The sequence below is a fragment of the Eutrema salsugineum genome, unplaced genomic scaffold, assembly GCF_000478725.1.
Source record: "Eutrema salsugineum unplaced genomic scaffold, Eutsalg1_0 scaffold_2, whole genome shotgun sequence".
Classification (NCBI taxonomy): domain Eukaryota; kingdom Viridiplantae; phylum Streptophyta; class Magnoliopsida; order Brassicales; family Brassicaceae; genus Eutrema; species Eutrema salsugineum.
The window spans coordinates 19,291,710-19,309,395 of NW_006256829.1; the positions used below are offsets into that span (position 1 = coordinate 19,291,710).

At 41.2% G+C, this 17,686-nt stretch overlaps 1 protein-coding gene and 2 non-coding genes across 3 annotated transcripts; 2 read left to right on the plus strand and 1 right to left on the minus strand.

Annotated features, from left to right (window-relative positions):
- The first annotated feature begins 6,452 nt into the window (after positions 1–6,452).
- On the plus strand, positions 6,453–6,559 carry LOC112086867. Its single transcript, XR_002899721.1, has one exon. It is a non-coding gene; the product is annotated as a small nucleolar RNA R71 (small nucleolar RNA).
- A 2,394-nt stretch (positions 6,560–8,953) lies between these two features.
- Positions 8,954–14,610, plus strand: LOC112086668 (transcription factor mef2A-like). Its single transcript, XM_024155639.1, has 5 exons — positions 8,954–9,009; positions 12,524–12,863; positions 12,981–13,043; positions 13,383–13,963; positions 14,052–14,610. Exons 1-5 carry the CDS (start codon positions 8,954–8,956, stop codon positions 14,608–14,610), a joined length of 1,599 nt encoding a protein of 532 aa, XP_024011407.1.
- Positions 13,227–13,333, minus strand: LOC112086908. Its single transcript, XR_002899762.1, has one exon. It is a non-coding gene; the product is annotated as a small nucleolar RNA R71 (small nucleolar RNA).
- Positions 14,611–17,686: the final 3,076 nt, after the last annotated feature.

The window sequence follows — 17,686 nt, forward strand, 5'->3', positions numbered from 1 at the left end:
ACGGTCGCGCGTCTCCTGACTGCGGCCGTTGGTCGTTAAAATGATTCGCGGATTTCTGCCGCTTCCCGGTGTTGCCTGGTGTTGCCTGGTGATTTCCCGGTGTTGCATGGTGTTTGCCTGGTGATTCCCGGTTTTGCCTGGTGATTCCCGGTATTTCCCGAAATGTTCCTGGTAAAACCTAAAAAGATCCTCCATAAGTTTTAAACTTTCCTAATGTGCAAACAAGAAAAGGTAAGTTCCCAGAAATTTTCCGTTTTTGCTTCAAAAACGCTTTTTAAAGAAAAGAAACAAACTTTTTGGATCAAAACTCTTTCTTCTCTTCTCTTCCAAAAGACTTAGAGATTTAGGAGAAAGAACACATTTTCAATTCTTAAGCTTTTTAAGAGATTTTTGGCTCAAACCTCACTCTTTTTCAAAGCTGATTTCAATTCTGCCATCAATTCTCTTTTTTCAGCAAGGTATGAACCTCAAACTCACCATTCTTACTCAATTTTGAACTTAGGGTTTTCTTTAAAAACCCAAAATCTTGATCTATTGATGGTGGAAATAGCTTAAGAATGATAGATTATACATTTAGGTTATCTAAAAATCGATTTTAGCACCTAGCTTAAGAGAAATTGAGATTTTTGAAATTTAGATTCTACATGCTTAATAAAAATCGAATTTGGAACAGCAAAATTGATGAATTTGAATTATTCTTGTGTGATTAGTGATTAGTATTGGGTAATCTTTAGAATTCACATGGAAATTGCTCATAAAAACCGATTTTTAGAAGATTTCTATGTTGAGAACATCAAAAATCCGAATTTAGTCATGAACTACTTGATTTCTCTGATTTAATATCAATTTTGTTTGCTCATAATTTTAATTAATCTCTTTATAGTAGTATTAGTACAACAGATCTTAATGTGTTAAAATTAGCATCCAAATTCACTCTTTTTCCAAGAATCATTTCATTTTGCAGAAAATGGACGAAACCAGTTCGCAGACGACACTTCGGAGGATGAGTGATTGATCAGCACTTCACTACCATCACGGTTCTATCATCATTTTCTTTTCTTTTATCTTATTTTATTTCGCTTTTATTCACCATCTTCTCACCAACTTTTTCACATTGGGGACCGTGTGATTTAAGTCTGGGGGAGGATGTCTATCCGTACTAATTATTTTCCTGCTTTTGCTTTTTAATTTCAAATACTTTTTAAATTTTAGTATGTAACCTATTCGACATTAAGTATTTTTCAGGAATGTTTGACGCAAAACTATGATGATTTAGACCTGCACGCTTCTACACTATGCATGATAGCTCATTTGTGGTTAGCACTAAACTAGGCGGTAGCTAGAGTACTTGCACTACGAACTCCCACCAGAGGACTTCTATTCATGAAGATTCTTTCTGACAGGATATACTAGCTCATTTTATTTGGACTTAATATTGATATCTAATTTTCTCATCATTGATTTTAGGCAGGCATCGACATACACATCTAGGACGTCTTTTACCCTCACTTTTACCACTCTTTGTCGTCCTAGATGACCAGTTTATCTTTATCTGGTACCATACCCTAAACCCAAAACCTTTGTTTTCAATCCTCATGCATTCTCTCTTTAGTTTATATCAGCAGATATGTGCAAAAACGTCGGAGAGAAGAGGAGCGACGCAGTTTTCAGTCACTCGCAAAGGAGACTGAATGGAATTGGGAAGGGAGAGTATCAGAAACATAATAAAGCTTTACAAGAAAGATATTAACTGGTAAATTCATGCTCTCTAAGACTCTATATCTAAAGGTGTTCCCTATCTTAAAAAAAAAAAAAAAAAACGTGAAAAGAGAAAGAGAAACAAAAAGCCTAATGAGTCTTAGATTGTCAAAATTTGTGGAGCAACGAGCAACCACTATTCGTTTAAGAAGCTATTGTTTTGAAAGATTTACAAAAATCTAAGTCTGGGGGAGTTTGGAGAGAACTTGAGGAAGAAGACCATGAATCTATGTCAAGAAGAGAGTGACTGAAAACTGTGGATACCAACAGCTTCACTCTCTCTTGCGGTTTTGCATAATATCCTGCATCCTCTAGATCTTCAGGTAACCCTTAAACACTTTAAGCCATACCCCCAAAATAATCCTTCTTTACACCTAGCCTAGATTGCCTTGCCTAGATTTTCTTTGATGAGAACCACCGAAATTTTGAATGAATGTTAAGAGCTAGTTGACTGGAAGTTAGATCTTAGTGCATAGATTTCTGCATGACGGATTAACGGACTAGTTATGCCTGTATTGCTAGTGAGAATTTTCTAGGCTATTCCCGATTGATGCATACTGATTGATATTGGTCTAGAAGTTTGGTCTCTGAGATTTTTTTTAGTTCCTGCGTTTCAAACCTCTCGCCGAGATTTAGCCTTTGTTTTGTTTGAGGACAAACAAAAGACTAATCTGGGGGAGTTGATAACACCGGATTTTGATCATTTTTATGGATCATTTTAATATCTTTTACAGGTGTTTTTACTCTATTTTCAAAGGTTTTCAAAGGATTTCTATGTTTCCGGATTTTAAAAGACTTTTCAGGTAATTTGGGATAAAGAGGCACAAAATGGAACAAAAAGACTCTTTTGGATAAATGCAGACCGTCAGAACTCTCTTGGAGAGACGAAGACCTTCTCACCGTCTCATCACATTCAAAATTGGACAACTTATAGAAGAATCAACCAGCTTTCAAATGCACTTGGTTTGGAGACATTCCAACGGTTGGATCTCAAGATATTCCATTAGCCCCGGAGCCACGCGGAGTCGGCCAGCAACTCACGCGACCGCGGCCAACAAGCTATTTGCCGCGGTCAGAAGCTTCCCGACCGCGGCCAACAAGCTAACTGCCGCGGTCACAACACTCTCGACCGCGGCCAACAAGCTAATTTCCGCGTTCACAACACTCTCGACCGCAGCATTCAAGCTCCGACTTAAAGCCCACTTATCTGAAGCCCAAAGTCATTCCCAGCCTCAATTCCGGTACCCTAGAGACCATGGAGTATTGGAGACTATAAATACATGTCATTAAGGTTATTTTTAGGAACAACCCTTCATACTTTACAGAAACCCTTTTCCTTTAGCCGTTTTTATGAGATTTTTGTAGAAGATTGTTCAAGTCCGAGTTATTCAATAGAGAAGCTTTCTTTATCTCTTTTCTTTACTGTTTTTCATTACTTTTATTAAAACCAATAATGATGTCGAACTCAGCCATGTCTGAGTAGATCCCGAGTTGGGCTTAGGGTTCCTGAAAGGGGCTCTCATAATCGATTAAGACATCTAGGTTTATAGATCTGGGATTTTGACCTGTTCTATGTTTATTCTTGTTCTTATTGCATGTATGCTTGATTGATCACCTAGTATCTGATCTAGATAGTTAGTGTTGCGAAAGTTTTCATTAAGTATCAGCCCTAGAATGAAACAGACGATTTTTCCGTAGGAGTGGAAACCTACCTGCGGCGAGATCGTGAGTATTGACGAGTCTTGTGCAGCTCTTGCGTTCTCTCTCTTCCAGGGCCAGAGTGGAAACCTACTGGTCAGTGTTGCGAGAAACAGTTGGTTATGATCACGACAGTGACGTAGTCATACCACCGTACTCTAGCTCTAGAACCCATATATCGTTATCTGTCAATCCCAATCTATCTACCTTAGTGTTAAAACCGATTATGATCCCTTAGAGTTCCCGAAAGCTCAGCGTTTTTAGCCATAGTTTACAATTTCCATCGATTTTTACTTGCTTTCTTAGACCTGCATTTCAATTTCCTTAGTTCGTTATTTACTTGCTTTATTTTACCTTTCATGCTATATTTTGCTTGCCTTATTTTCGTTTAGTTCGATATTTCACTTATTCCATTTTCATTTCATTCGATTTTCTTTACTTGCTTTTTAGGATAGATTTATTTGCTTTCTTTTGTTTTAGTTTAATTCGCAAGAAAAACAACCAACCTTTAAAACCAATTTAGTCTAGACATAAAGTTAAAAACCGTAGAAGAATACCAGGCACACAAATCTCTGTGGATTCGATCCCTAAATACTACAACTGATTAGCTGTGCACTTGCGGCTTTCATTTGTTTTGTTAAGGGTAAAACTTGTTCCCTCACGTAGTTGATACGAGCACGCATCACACACCCATGTAGGTGTGATTTGCGAACAGGTGTGCTAGATGGGACCTGACCTTGTCCAACTCACACACCCAAGTAGCACACCAGGCGGCTCACCAGTTTTCATTCCTTAAGTCCTTCCTCAGCTTGTTCTCAGACTCCTATTCACTTTGTCATTGGACCACAGTATCCCTAAGTTACTTTAGACCTGAAAACACTTCACAAAACCCATCAAAATATCCTAAAACATGAAAAAGAAGAGAAAAAATTAAAAAGAGTTATGTACAAGGATAAGCTTGGGATGTCTCCCAAGAGCATTTTGTTTTAAGTCACTAAGTTTGACTTTTCATACTCTTTTCTTAGTGAGTGAGAGGAGGAGCTTTGATGCTCCTTGTCTTGTCCATGAATTCTAGCATTAGGTCCTTGTTCATCAGCTCTTGAACACCAGATGACCCTTTGTCTATGAGCTCTTGTGTGAGGATTGCCCTGACTTTTGCAAAAGGTTTTGATCCTCCAATGCTTTTAACCTTGTATTCCACAGCTCCACCATCAAACTTCCATGGAGTGAGAGTTAAGACTTGAGAAGAGGACCCAAGAGTGAATGATTTGGTGCTTGTTGGGTTCTTGTCTTGAGACCCTGAACCATTGCTTTTGTTGCTGCTGACCTCCTTCTCACTTGGTGTAGGAGAAAAAGATTCCAAGCAAGCTTCATCATCACTAAAGAAATCTCCTTCAAACTCAAAATCAGGTCTTACTAAGGATTCTTTCTTCTTCTCAACAGATGCAAGGGGTTGAGCTTCTTCTATAGTTCCAATACTCCCCACATACTTCATCTCATAGTGTTTCAACTCATCAGAATCATCAGATATAACCCCACAAAATCCAGAAAGAGGAGGTTTAAGGGGATAAGATACTTCATCATCTACCTTAGAAAACACCACTCTTTGAGTATCAAAGTCCATCCTTACTCATGTGGTGTTCAGAAATTGAGTTCCAAGCAGAAGAGGTAGCTCTTTGGTCTTTTTCATCTTCATGACTACAAAATCAGTTGGAACTGTGCATTCACCAATCTTTAATGGGTAGTCTTCAAGGATTCCATATGGCTTCTTTGAGGATGAATCTCCAAAGGTAACTGACATGGGGTGATGCTTAAGACTCTTGATCCCTAGTCTCTCCACCATGTCTAAAGACATTACACTGATGCTTGATCCAGAATCACATAAAGCATTGTCCACTTTCAAACTTCCAAGAGAGCATGAGATGGAGAACTTTCCTGGATTACCTAGCTTGGGAATTGATTTGGGTTTCACCCTTGTTGAACCAGTGCTAGAGACTCCATCAGATGTCCTTCCTTGAACCATTCTCTGATCCTTTGTTTCAGTAATCTCAGAATCATTCTTTCTCATATCAAAACAAGCTGCCTCCCCACCTTCTTTCTCAATGTCCTCATTGAGATCACAGAACAGGAAGTCAAACTCCTCTATGATGGCGTCCTCATCATCTTGTGTCAGGCACTTTGCACTTGAGACATTTCCATGGAGAAGATCCTAAATTTCTTGGACAGCAGCATGATTCTCAGCATTTGAGAGGATTACATTGCAGTATTCTGTTTGATGTGCAACTGATGTCCCTGGTAAAGATCTTTGAGCTTGAGAACTGCAGTGGCCCTTGTTGTTCTCTAGAGTCTTGACTTTGGAAGCCAAGGTTGAAATTTGAGTTAGAAGATCAGAATAAGTGCAATCCACCTTGTTGTTAATCTCTGCCATTTTCTTGTTGAAGTCTATGGCACCACTTGCTTGACCTTTGAGAATTTGCTGGAGCAGGTTCTGCACTTCTTGATCCTTATTCTCTGAGTTCTGGTTGAGACTTTGTTGTTGGGGAGAGACAAAACCTTGTTGTTGAGTGTTTTGAGGATAGAAGTTCTGGTTTGGGGGATTCTTGTAGTAGGTAAAGCCCTTTTGGTAACCTTGTTGGCCACCTACAAAGTTCACCTCAGCTGTGATGTCTTCCCTTTGAAATGTGTCTTGAAAGACATGATTCACATCTCTAACAAAGTTGGCTGACTGATGAGAAGCTAAGAGAAGTGTGTCTAGCTTCTCATTGAGAGACTTGATGTCTTTCCTTTTCCTTTCCTCTTCAGCACTCACAGCTCCTCTTGAATTCCTTTCAAAATCTGATCCATAAAGCGCATCACTCTGAGCTACATTCTCCACTAGGGTCATGGCATCATTGACTTCCTTGGTCATGAAATTACCATTTGAAGATGTGTCCAAGAGAAGTCTGACCTTTGGTAAAGCACCTCTGTAGAAGGTACTTAGCAGCTGACAATCTGAGAATCCATGGTGAGGGCATTGCATGGTATACCCTCTAAATCTTTCCCAAGCCTCACAAAATGATTCATGGTTCTTCTGAATGAAACTTGAGATTTCATTTCTTAACCTTGCTGTTCTTGATGAAGAGAAGAACTTGGTTAGAAATGCTCTTTTGCATTGCTCCCATGTTGTGACCGATCCTTGAGGTAGAGACTTTTTCCACTGATGAGCTTTGTCTCCTAGAGAAAAAGGGAATAACCTCAACTTGAAACTGTCCTCACTCACTCCATTCATCTTAATTAGATCACAAATTCTATCAAAGTTGTCAATGTGATCTAATGGGTCTTCTAATGCTAAGCCATGGAACTTGTTTGATTGCACCATGTTGATCAAGCAAGATTTGATCTCAAAATCGTTTTCAGGTGTAGGAGCTTGAATCCCATATCTCTGACCCTGAGTATTGGCCTCATCACCAGCTCCCACAACTATTCTTGGACGTGGTGCTGGACCCTCTTGCTGAGCCTGGTGGTTTCCATTACCACCATGAGCCTGTTGCCCTTGAACCATACCCAACCTCTCAATATGCTCAGCTCTTTCTCTTTGTCTCCTTGCTTGACTTCTGGTGTTCATACACCTGAAAACAAAGACAGCACTTGAAAGGTAATCAGTTAAACAAAAGAAATTGACTTGATCTCAAGAAGATCCAAAGTCCTAATGCTAGAATGAATCTCCAATTGGCAACGGCGCCAAATTGATAGTAGGAATTTTTCAATCCTTGATCAATTCCTCAACTACTCATGTCATTGTAGCACTTGAGGTATCAATCCAAATGGAGAGATTCTAGACACTAGAACTAGGAGGAGCTATCTTAATTCAAGTCTAATAAGCAGATGAGTTGGTAACAAGGTGATCTAAAAACATAAAGCAAACAAGAACAAGCAGTAATTAAGAATTAAACAACCAAGCAAGACAAACAAAACAAAGACTCAAATTCAAATAAAGAGAAAGTTAAACCTCTAGATGTGATCATTGATTAGGGTGCTTTAAATGTGAATTCATGATGCTAAGCAAACAATGCAACACTTGCAATTCTTTAGTCTAGACTTCCAAATAAGATTAATTCATTCTCATGACAAAAATTCCTTTGTTAATTACCAAATCAATACTAATTCCCATTAGATGAATAAGCAATCAACAAACATAAGGTTCCAAGTCTAAAATGACCAGACAGCCTCTTTGTGCATCAAAATAAGAGCTAAGAAAGACTGAATCTTATACAGAAAGATAAAGCAAGCATCACATGATCTCAAATTCCAATTAACTTAGAACTTTAATCTAGATTAATCCTCTCATGAAGGCATTAACCTCTACACTAATCCATTTTCAAACCAAATCATCATTTGTGAAATATGAATTAATGAGCATTAAGAAACAGTTCTAATATGTCATTCATGCATTTAACAATCATTCTCATGATGAAAAAGGCATAAACCCTTAAGTTAGCTCATTCAGGCATTTCATCAAACACCTTGTGAGTGGAGAAATGCCTAAGTTCTAGATCAAGCTTATAATGAGAGATCTAGCATTAAGAGCAGCTAACTAAGGAAAGGAAATGATAATATAGAACCTAAACATCATAAATCAAACATCAAAGCACCCTAATCTACACACCTAGAAGCTTAATAGAAGACTACTCACTAATCATGATGAACACACCATTTCCTTTGCAAGAAGTGATGTTAATCATGATTAGAAGCAAAGATAAGAAGATGAGATGATAAGAAACAGACTTAGATTGATTAAATCCTTGAGATATCTCTTAACAAACTCGTTTTTTAACAAAATGGGAAAGAGAAAACAAGAGAAAACAAAGCTTAAGTATTTGAAAAAAAACCCTAAAAAGCATATATAGTGTCTTTTGCAGACCGGGTCAGCCCAGGACAAACTGGGTACTGACCCGGCTTCAAATGGGTCATGTCTCAAGTGTGTGACATGGTCAGGTGATTCCCAAGTCGCAGGCCCAAGTCGCACAGCCATAGAAGCAGCCTTGTGCGCCATAAATCCCTCAGCCTCAGCCGCATGCCTATCTAGGTGTAAACAGCGAATGTTTGTGCTGCTCAGGCTTCCTTCTCTTCAACTCGCACAACCAGGACGCATTATGGAGATAATATGTGTGCGAGATGGTCACTTCCTTGCCCAAGTTGCATGCCCAAGTCGGTGTAATTTGCGAACACATGTGCTACATGGTTCCACTTCATGTCCAACTCGCAGGTCTATCTCGCACAGTATTGTGGACTTACTCAAATTTGATTCTGGAAGTCTCTACCTTGCTCAGAGTCTCTTTACACTCATCTCTAAAGTCTCGACTTGTTTCCAGAGTGATACGATCCTAGGTGATCAACTCTGAAGCTAAGGCAACAAGTGAATCGAGATCGTGACTTGGAGGGACAGATGCGATGGTAATGGTGCGAGGGAACAGTGTTGGTGGCGCGATGAGAGATCGATGAGGTCGTGAAGGGGGATATGATGATCGGACCGGTGAAGAAAGGGGTGGTGCTTGATGAACGCGTCGACGAGAGGTGATGGTGGCTTGTGGATCGGATCGTGGATGTGTGATGGTGGTGTGAGCGAGAGATCGATGGTATGGTGATGATGAGATGATATCGATGCAATGGAGAGATAGTAGAATCTCTTGTAAACAGATTAGTTTTTAAGAGATTCGAATTTCAGAGTTTTTAGTTCTCAGAAATCAAAAAGAGAGAAGAACACGTTAAAAGTTTAATCAAAATTCTTCACCCCCTTATCACATAGCCGATTTTCTCTCTTAAATAGACTTAGAGAGAAATCGCAGCCCTAGGAAACAAACTACATGAAGCCTGAGATAAAAACAACAAGAAGTTTGATTTAAAATAAAACATCGAGGCGTCCCTTCTAAATCCTAAGTGGTGCGCTTAAAACAACTAGTGCACAAGTCATTGTTACTTTGCACGTTACTACCCATTAGTAACAACTTCTAAGTAACTCGACGTAGCAATGATTTCTGCCTCGTTAAAAACCTTGGAGAAGAACCTCCTTGCCTTCCAAAATCCTCACCAAGGAAAAGAGTACAGAATCATCACCTAAGTTACCTAGTCATTGTTACTGGGTTCTTCATTCTTCAAGATAGAGATGTTGAAGATGTGAGCTCCAGCTTCCAGTTGATTGATGTCCTCTGCGGCCATGAGTGCGTGAGCCTCCTTAGCCATCTCTCTAGCTCTGGAACGAGTGATCCTGCCAGCTACCTCTGGTTCCTCCTCCTCTGAGCTGGTCACGATCATATCACAGAGAGTTGAACATTCATGGGTGCGAGTTAATCAAGTCGCAGTACCGTATCGCACAACCTAAGCCTTCTCAGACCACTTTGCATTGAGGGGAGAATAACTTCCAGGATATAGCTCCAAATGGTATGATTTCAACTGAATTGGAAATAAACTCAAATATCTCGAACTTTGATGAAGGCTTAGGGTTCAGGTGACGTCGGCAAGGGCTCCGTTCCACCGGTTCTTTGATGCGCGTTGCATTGGTCCTTTATCCGCTCCGAGACATGTACTGCTTCTTATCGCCGTAACTTTCAGCTCCAAACTGCAAATAGGACGATCTATCGTGTTCTGAAAACTAGACTCAACGCTCTTGATTCGTTATGAATACTACGGAGGCTGACTCCTGGTGAAAGTCCTCTTTCTCAGGTGATCACGTTGAGGGATCGTCGGCTCCATAACACTTGTCCGAGTCTGATGCACATAAGGTGATAGTCTCTCCATGGCTTTTGTCCCAATTGCTCCCAATTAGCTCCAAATGACCTGTAAACACTCCAAAAGTGCAAAACTCTCTAGGACCTAATGCAATTCCTAACTAAAGACAAAAGCAAAGACAAATATATGTAAAACTACCTAAATGTATGCATGAGACTCAATATTTGGACAAAAATGTACTCCTAAACATGACAAAATATGAGAATATCAGAATCATTTAACGGGGTCTTCATAAAAGTTGGAAATAATCAAGTTAAGATCCCAGAACAGTTGGAATCACAGAATTCGGAGCAGTGAGTAGAGAGATATCGCCACCGGGAGACACACCTGTCTTGCATGCATTCAAGAGTCGATCCGATGAGTTTCAAAGATTACGTGGGACGATGCCTTTCCAACTCGAATCAGTTTACAGGGCCTTCATCAATATGTTAGATCTCTAAGTGCTCTTTCAAGAACACCTGAGGTCATCCAATTTGGAGCTGTTCCCTGAAAGATATCGTCTCTGGAATAGACGTTGGTCGAAAAGCTGTTTTCATGTCATTCCGATGCGTTGTAAAGATGAGCAATCCGGGGAGCCTTCCACTTCCCAAGCTCCGACGGTTTCTTCACCAAAATTTGAGCTGAATGAGTAATCTTGATCGTGGAATTGGTTTCAAGACATTTGGAATCGTGTGCGGAAAGTTATTGCAACCGGGAAACAAGTTGATCAGTACGAGCCTAAGGAGTTGCGATACGCGCTAATTGTTTCTGTGAGCCTCGGCATCATTACCTCAATATTGCTTAGGCCGAGGCTCGTCCCTTGAACCTCTTTGGACTAAACCTCGTGCTAACTCCTTGGTGTATCAAGATCGAGGCATACATGCTGAAGAAGCGAAGCTGAAAACGACTAAGTGTTTGACGTGAACCTCGGCTAAAAACCCCGGCATTGCATGTCAGACTTCATCTGCCTTGATCCCTTGACTACCAAGCCCCTCGGCATTGCATGCCGAGGCCCGTTGTCATAAACCCAGATTCAAGAACAAGCTGACTCGGAGAATGCACGTGAAGATGGATTGAAGACTAGGGTTCATGCATGTTCTTGACGTGTTCTTCATGAGATCTTTACTCATGTGCATCCCTCGACATCAAGATCTTGGCTTCACTCTCTCACACACCGAGGTGCTCACCCGACGACCCAAGAAGAGCGTTCAGTACCTGGTTTGTTCCGGGCTGAACCACAACACTTATCCTTCACTATAAATTGATTTTAGGACCAAAAACCTAATCATTTTTTATCTTATCTTATGTCCTACCTGTTTCAGCTTTGAGAACTTGCCTATTTTGTGAAACTTGATTAATCTAATCTGATATCTCGTTTTCACGTGAAGATCTTGTTCTCTTTCATTTCTTTTATTTACCAGCATCAAAACCTCTAATCATGACTAGCTACACGTCTTGCAAAGGATTTAGTGAGCTTTTTATGATTAGTGAGTAGTCTGCTCAAGAGGTTTTAGATAGGTAGATTATGGTGCTTTCGTGATAGATTAGCGAGTTTAGGGGTCTAGTCTTGCATGTTTCATTCACTAACCGATCAGATCTCTAAGCTGGATCCATGAACATCACATGCGGTCCAGATCTAAGACATATCTCGCATCAAAAGTGTTTGTAGAAATGTCTGAACCAATCGGTTAGAGGTTTAAGAGTCTTTCATCATGAGAGTGATAGTTTGTTCTTCTTAAATGACTTATTGAACTGAATCTTAAAGCTGACTGATTCATGCTTCTCAAAAGGGATCAGTTTAGATGTTTAATACCTTCATGAGATGATTAACTTAACTTGAGTTCATGTTATATGAAATTGCTTGATAATCTTGCTTCATTAACTCGCTAGTTTAGCTTGGAAGCACCCGAGTCTTTTATCCTGTCTAAAGCCTCTGCCTTTATAATCTATTATCATCATCCGATCATTTGCTTAGTTACTTGTTGTTATTTGCATCTTTATCTAGCTTAAATTTCATTACTTGTTTCATTCTTGTTCTCTCTTGCATCTTAAGTAGATTAAACAAATTAACCAACCTTTTCATGATCAACTTGACTTAAGTTAATGAGCATAATAGATTAGTGCCTCTCCACAAGTTTGGTTTGATAACCCCTCGTACTACAAGACAGGGGATTGATACCTCTATAAAGGCTGAAAATGTCTTAGTTATCAATTGGTGTCGTTGCCAACTTTTGGGATCATTAGTTTCTTATTTATTCATGAGATCAAGTCTTTATCTTTTTTGTTTTACTGATTACTTTGCAAGTTCTGGCTTTGCTTTCAGGTGTATGAGAACCAGATCTCGCAGCTCTGAACCGCCTATTCCTTACGACAACAACATCAACATGCTAGAAAGTAGGGCACGAGAGAGAGCAGCACACCTTGAACGGTTAGGCATGGCAGAACAGCAACGGATTGAGCAACAAGCTCAAGAAGCCAAACAACAGGCTCATGTTAATCAAGCGCAGGCCGAGAGGAACGAACAGCAGGCATATGCAAATCAGCAACAGGCTCAGCGAAATGAACGGCTAGCTCAACAAAACCAGCAACAGGCTAACCGAAATGAGCAGCAAGCACAGCACGTTCCTCAACCTCCACCACCAGCTCAGAGACAACCTCCTCCAGTCTTTGTTGGAGAAAACGACCGAGCTTATGCACATTAATATAGAGCCGGGATCCAGGCACCACCTGTGCAAAACAATAACTTCGAAGTTAATGCTTCCCTGCTCAATATGGTGCAGAAATCCAAGTTTCACGGTTTACCCGGGGAGGATCCTTTAGAGCATCTAGATCAGTTTGATTGGGTTTGCGACCTGAGAAAGATAAATGGGGTATCAGAAGACAGCTTCAACCTACGCTTGTTCCCATCCAATCTTGGTGATAAAGCATACTAATGGAAAAAGAATCTTCTGAGGGGATCTATACAAACGTGGGAACAATGCAAGCTCGCCTTCTTGTCCAAGTTTTTCTCCACATCTAGAACGGCTAAATTGAGAAATCAGATCCCAAGCTTCACATAACACACCAATGAAAGCCTTAGTGAAGCTTGGGAGAGATTTCGAAGCTATACCAACCAATTTCCACACCACGGCTTCTCGGAGGCTTCCCTCCTGAGTACTTTATACCAAAGTGCACTTCCAAAGATAAGGAACCAACTTGATACAGCTTCAAACGGGAACTTCCTTGGGAAGGAGATAAACGCAGCAATGGAAATTGTTGAGAGTCTTGCGATGTCTAATGATACCTATGGAGAGGATTTCGACAGAGCTAACCGATCTGATGGGTCTAGTAAAGAGTTGTGCATGGAAAAAGACATTAGGGAGCTACAGAGCAAGCTTGATAAAGTTCTTGTGTCTACACAAAAGCCAATACACTTTGTAGGGGAGTTTGATGAGCAAGGGCTACGCTTTGACAATGTGAATGAAGATGGTCTCACACAAGAAGAGATCAACTATATTGGGAATCAACAAAGGTATCAGCGGTTTAACAACTTTGGGAACAATCCAAACCTCTCCTACCGAAACCCCAATGTAGGAAATCCTCAAGATCAAGTGTACCCTGCTCAACAACACCAACAAAGCTATGCTCCTAAAGCTCCATTTCAGAACAGCTTTCAGTCCAAGCAACAATTCATTGGGAAACAACAGAGTTATGGCCCGCAGAATCAACCGGCTCAGAGCAACAACTTCAACAGCCAACCGCAGCAACACAAGTTTCCACCAGGGTTCAGTCCATAGCCGATGGGTCAGCAGCAACAGCACTAGGCACCAGTTCAGAATCAGATGGGACCTGACATGTGTGGGCTTCTACAGCATCTGTTACAGAATCAGCAACGGGTTGAGAGCCAGTACGCCACAATGCAACAAGATATCAGGGAGCTTAAGCAGAATCAAGCTTCAACATCATCAAGAGGTCCAGCTTTCCCAGGAAAGCCGGAACCAAACCCCCAAGGAGTATGTGAACGCCATCACTTTGAGGAGTGGAAAAGAATTACAAGCTCCAGCACCTAAGCCAAATCTCATTGAGGATAATGAGCAAATTGGTGGGGAGGCAGCCTCAAATGATGAGCAACAAGATGAGGTTTTGGAGAAAGAACCGGTTAAAGACAAGGCTAAAGAGGTGGAGAAGACACCTGAGCTTGAAAATCCATACATTCCACCACCTCCTTATCAGCCTAAGATACCATTTCCAGGGCGTTTCAAGAAGCAGATCCTAGACAGGGCCAAGGCAGTTTTTGAAAAGCACTTAAAGAATACTCAAATGACTTTGCCGATCATAGATGCTTTTCTAGCTATACCACAGCTTGGAAAATTTCTAAAGGACGCCATACTTAACAAGACAAAAGAGCTTCATGGCCATACTGTGCCATGAGTGCAGTGCCTTCATTCAAAGGAGATCAATACCAAGAAAGCTATCAGATCCGGGTAGTTTTACTTTGCCGTGTGCAATCGGTCATCTGAAGTTTTCAAGCTGTTTGTGTGACTTGGGAGCTTCTGTGAGCTTGATGCCTTATTCAGTGGCTAAAAGACTTGGATTTAAGAACTACAAATCGGCAAAGATCTGTCTTGTGTTGGCTGACAGATCAGTGAGATTACCAGTTAGCTTACTTGAGGATCTACCTTTGAGAATTGGTGAAATAGAGATCCCCACAGATTTCATAGTTCTAGAGATGGATGAGGATCCTGTTGACCCCATCATCTTGGGAAGACCCTTCTTAGCAACAGCAGGAGCGATCATTGGCGTGAGAGGAGGCATGATCGAGCTGCACATCAGTTCTGAAACCATGAAGTTCAATGTGAAGGAAATGATGAAGAAACCGACCATTGGAGGTCAAGTTTTCTATATTGAAACCATGGAGGAGCTAGCTGATGAGCTCCTTGAAGAGTTAAACACAGAAGATCCATTACAAGTGGTCTTGACACGGGAACAAAGCGAGCATAGGTTCTTGAACGATGAAAGCGAGGTGTACAAGCGTCTTTTGGACCAACCGAAAGAACTTGAAGCTGAGACGAGGTTTTTGGAGCTCAGGAAGTCCAAGACTGTTGGGGAGACACCTCGGGGTATCATGGCCGCGACATCTTATACCGAGGTCAGTGGTGAACCGCGCGAGAAAGAAAAGGCCGAGGGAGCTGTTCCGAGGCAATGCAGCTTCGATGCTGATTGGAATGAAGCTGATGCACCCCCTTTTGAGCTCAAGCCTCTACCAAAAGGGCTTAGGTATGCTTTCTTTGGCTCAAACTCTTCATATCCCGTAATCATCAATGATAACTTGTTAGAGCATGAAGAGAGTGCATTGCTTAGCGAGCTTAGAAAGTTCAGGAGAGCAATAGGGTATTTTTGGCCGATATTAGAGGCATATCTCTTGACATATGCACCCACAGGATACACTTAGAAGACCAGACTATGTCTTCTATTGAGCATCAATGACGTCTTAACCCGAACCTTAAGGAGGTGGTTAAGAAGGAGATACTCAAGCTTCTTGAGGCAGGGATAATATACCCAATCTCTGACTCAAGATGGGTATCTCCTGTTCACGTCGTGCCCAAGAAAGGTGGTATCACAGTGGTAAAGAACGAAAAGGATGATCTGATAGCCCAAAGAACCATAACCGGTCATCGTATGTGCATTGACTATAGAAAACTGAATTCTGCATCTAGGAAAGATCATTTCCCATTTCCATTCATAGACCAAATTCTTGAGATGCTGGCTAATCATACTTACTTTTGTTTTCTTGATGGGTACTCGGGTTTCTTTCAAATCCCCATAGATCCCCGAGACCAAGAGAAAACCACATTTCCATGCCCTTATGGTACCTACGCATATAGATGCATGCCTTTTGGCCTTTGTAATGCACCTGCGACCTTCCAAAGGTGCATGATGCATATATTTTCTAACCTCATTGAAGAGAAAGTGGAGGTGTTTATGGCCGACTTCTCCATCTATGGCTCCTCTTTCTCTGATTGCCTTCCTAACTTGTCTCAGGTTTTAAAGTGATGTGAGGAGCACAGGCTTGTCTTAAATTGGAAAAAATGTCACTTCATGGTTCAGGAGGGCATCGTTTTGGGTCACAAAGTCTCGGAGAAGGGCATAGAGGTGGATGAGGCAAAGATAGAGGTCATGGTGAATCTACAGCCTCCGAGTTCAGTCAAGGGTATAAGAAGCTTTTTGGGGCACGCCGACTTCTACAAGAGGTTTATCAAGGACTTCTCAAAGATAGCCAGGCCTTTAACAAGGCTCTTGTGCAAAGAAGTCGAGTTCTTGATCGATGATGAATGCATGGAGGCGTTCTTAAAGATCAACGAGGCTCTGGTCAGTGCACCGATTGTTCAAGCTCCTGACTGGTCTTTGCCATTTGAGGTGATGACAGACGCATCAGACTATGCCGTGGGAGCTTTCTTGGGGCAGAAAAAGGATAAAAAGCTTCATGTGATCTATTACGCAAACCGCACATTAGACTCCGCTCAAGAAAAGTACATAACTACTGAGAAAGAGATGTTGGCCATTGTATTTGCGTTTGATAAATTCAGGAGCTATCTTGTGGGATCAAAGGTCATTGTCTATACAAATCACGCAGCCTTGAGATATCTCATGAAAAAGAAGGATGCTAAGCCAAGGCTGCTCAGATGGGTTCTTTTGCTTCAAGAGTTCGATATGGAGGTGCTTGACAAGAAAGCTATTGAGAATAGAGCTGCCGACCATCTCTCACGGCTAAGAGTTGAATCAAAGGTACCTCTATATGATGTTTTGCCCGAGGAACATCTCATGTTTGTCAAGTCTTACTTGGAGGTAGAGGAGGCCAATACGATCAGGGAAAGAAGCCTCCCATGGTTCGCAGATCTTATGAACTACTTGTCATGCGGTTTAGAGCCACCAGAGTTAGATTCCTATCAGAGGAAAAAGTTCTTTAGAGATGTGATGAGGTATCATTGGGATGAGCCGTATTTATACGTGCTTAACAAAGACCATCTCTATAGAAAATGCTTAGCCGAAGAGGAGATTCACCCTGTGTTGTAAGAATGCCACGGTTCAGCGTATGGTGGGCAGTTAGGTGCTTTCAAGACGGTGGCCAAGGTTTTACAAAGTGGGTTTTGGTGGCCAACGATGTTTAAAGATGCCCAAAATGTTGTCTCGAGGTGTAAGTCGTGTTAAAGGCACGGTAACATATCCAAGAGGAATGAAATGCCTCAGAACCCGATTTTTGAAGTAGAAGTCTTCCACTGTTTGGGCATTGATTTCATGGGTCTCTTTGTAAGTTCATACGGGAACCAATATATACTTGTTGCTGTGGACTATGTGAGCAAGTGGGTAGAAGCGGTTGCATTTCCGACCAATGACTCTAAAGTTGTGGTCGAGCTCTTTAAAGGCACCATTTTCCCATGATTTGGAGTTCCTAGGGTAGTAATCAGTGATGGGGACAGCCATTTCATCAATAAGACTCTTGAGAGTC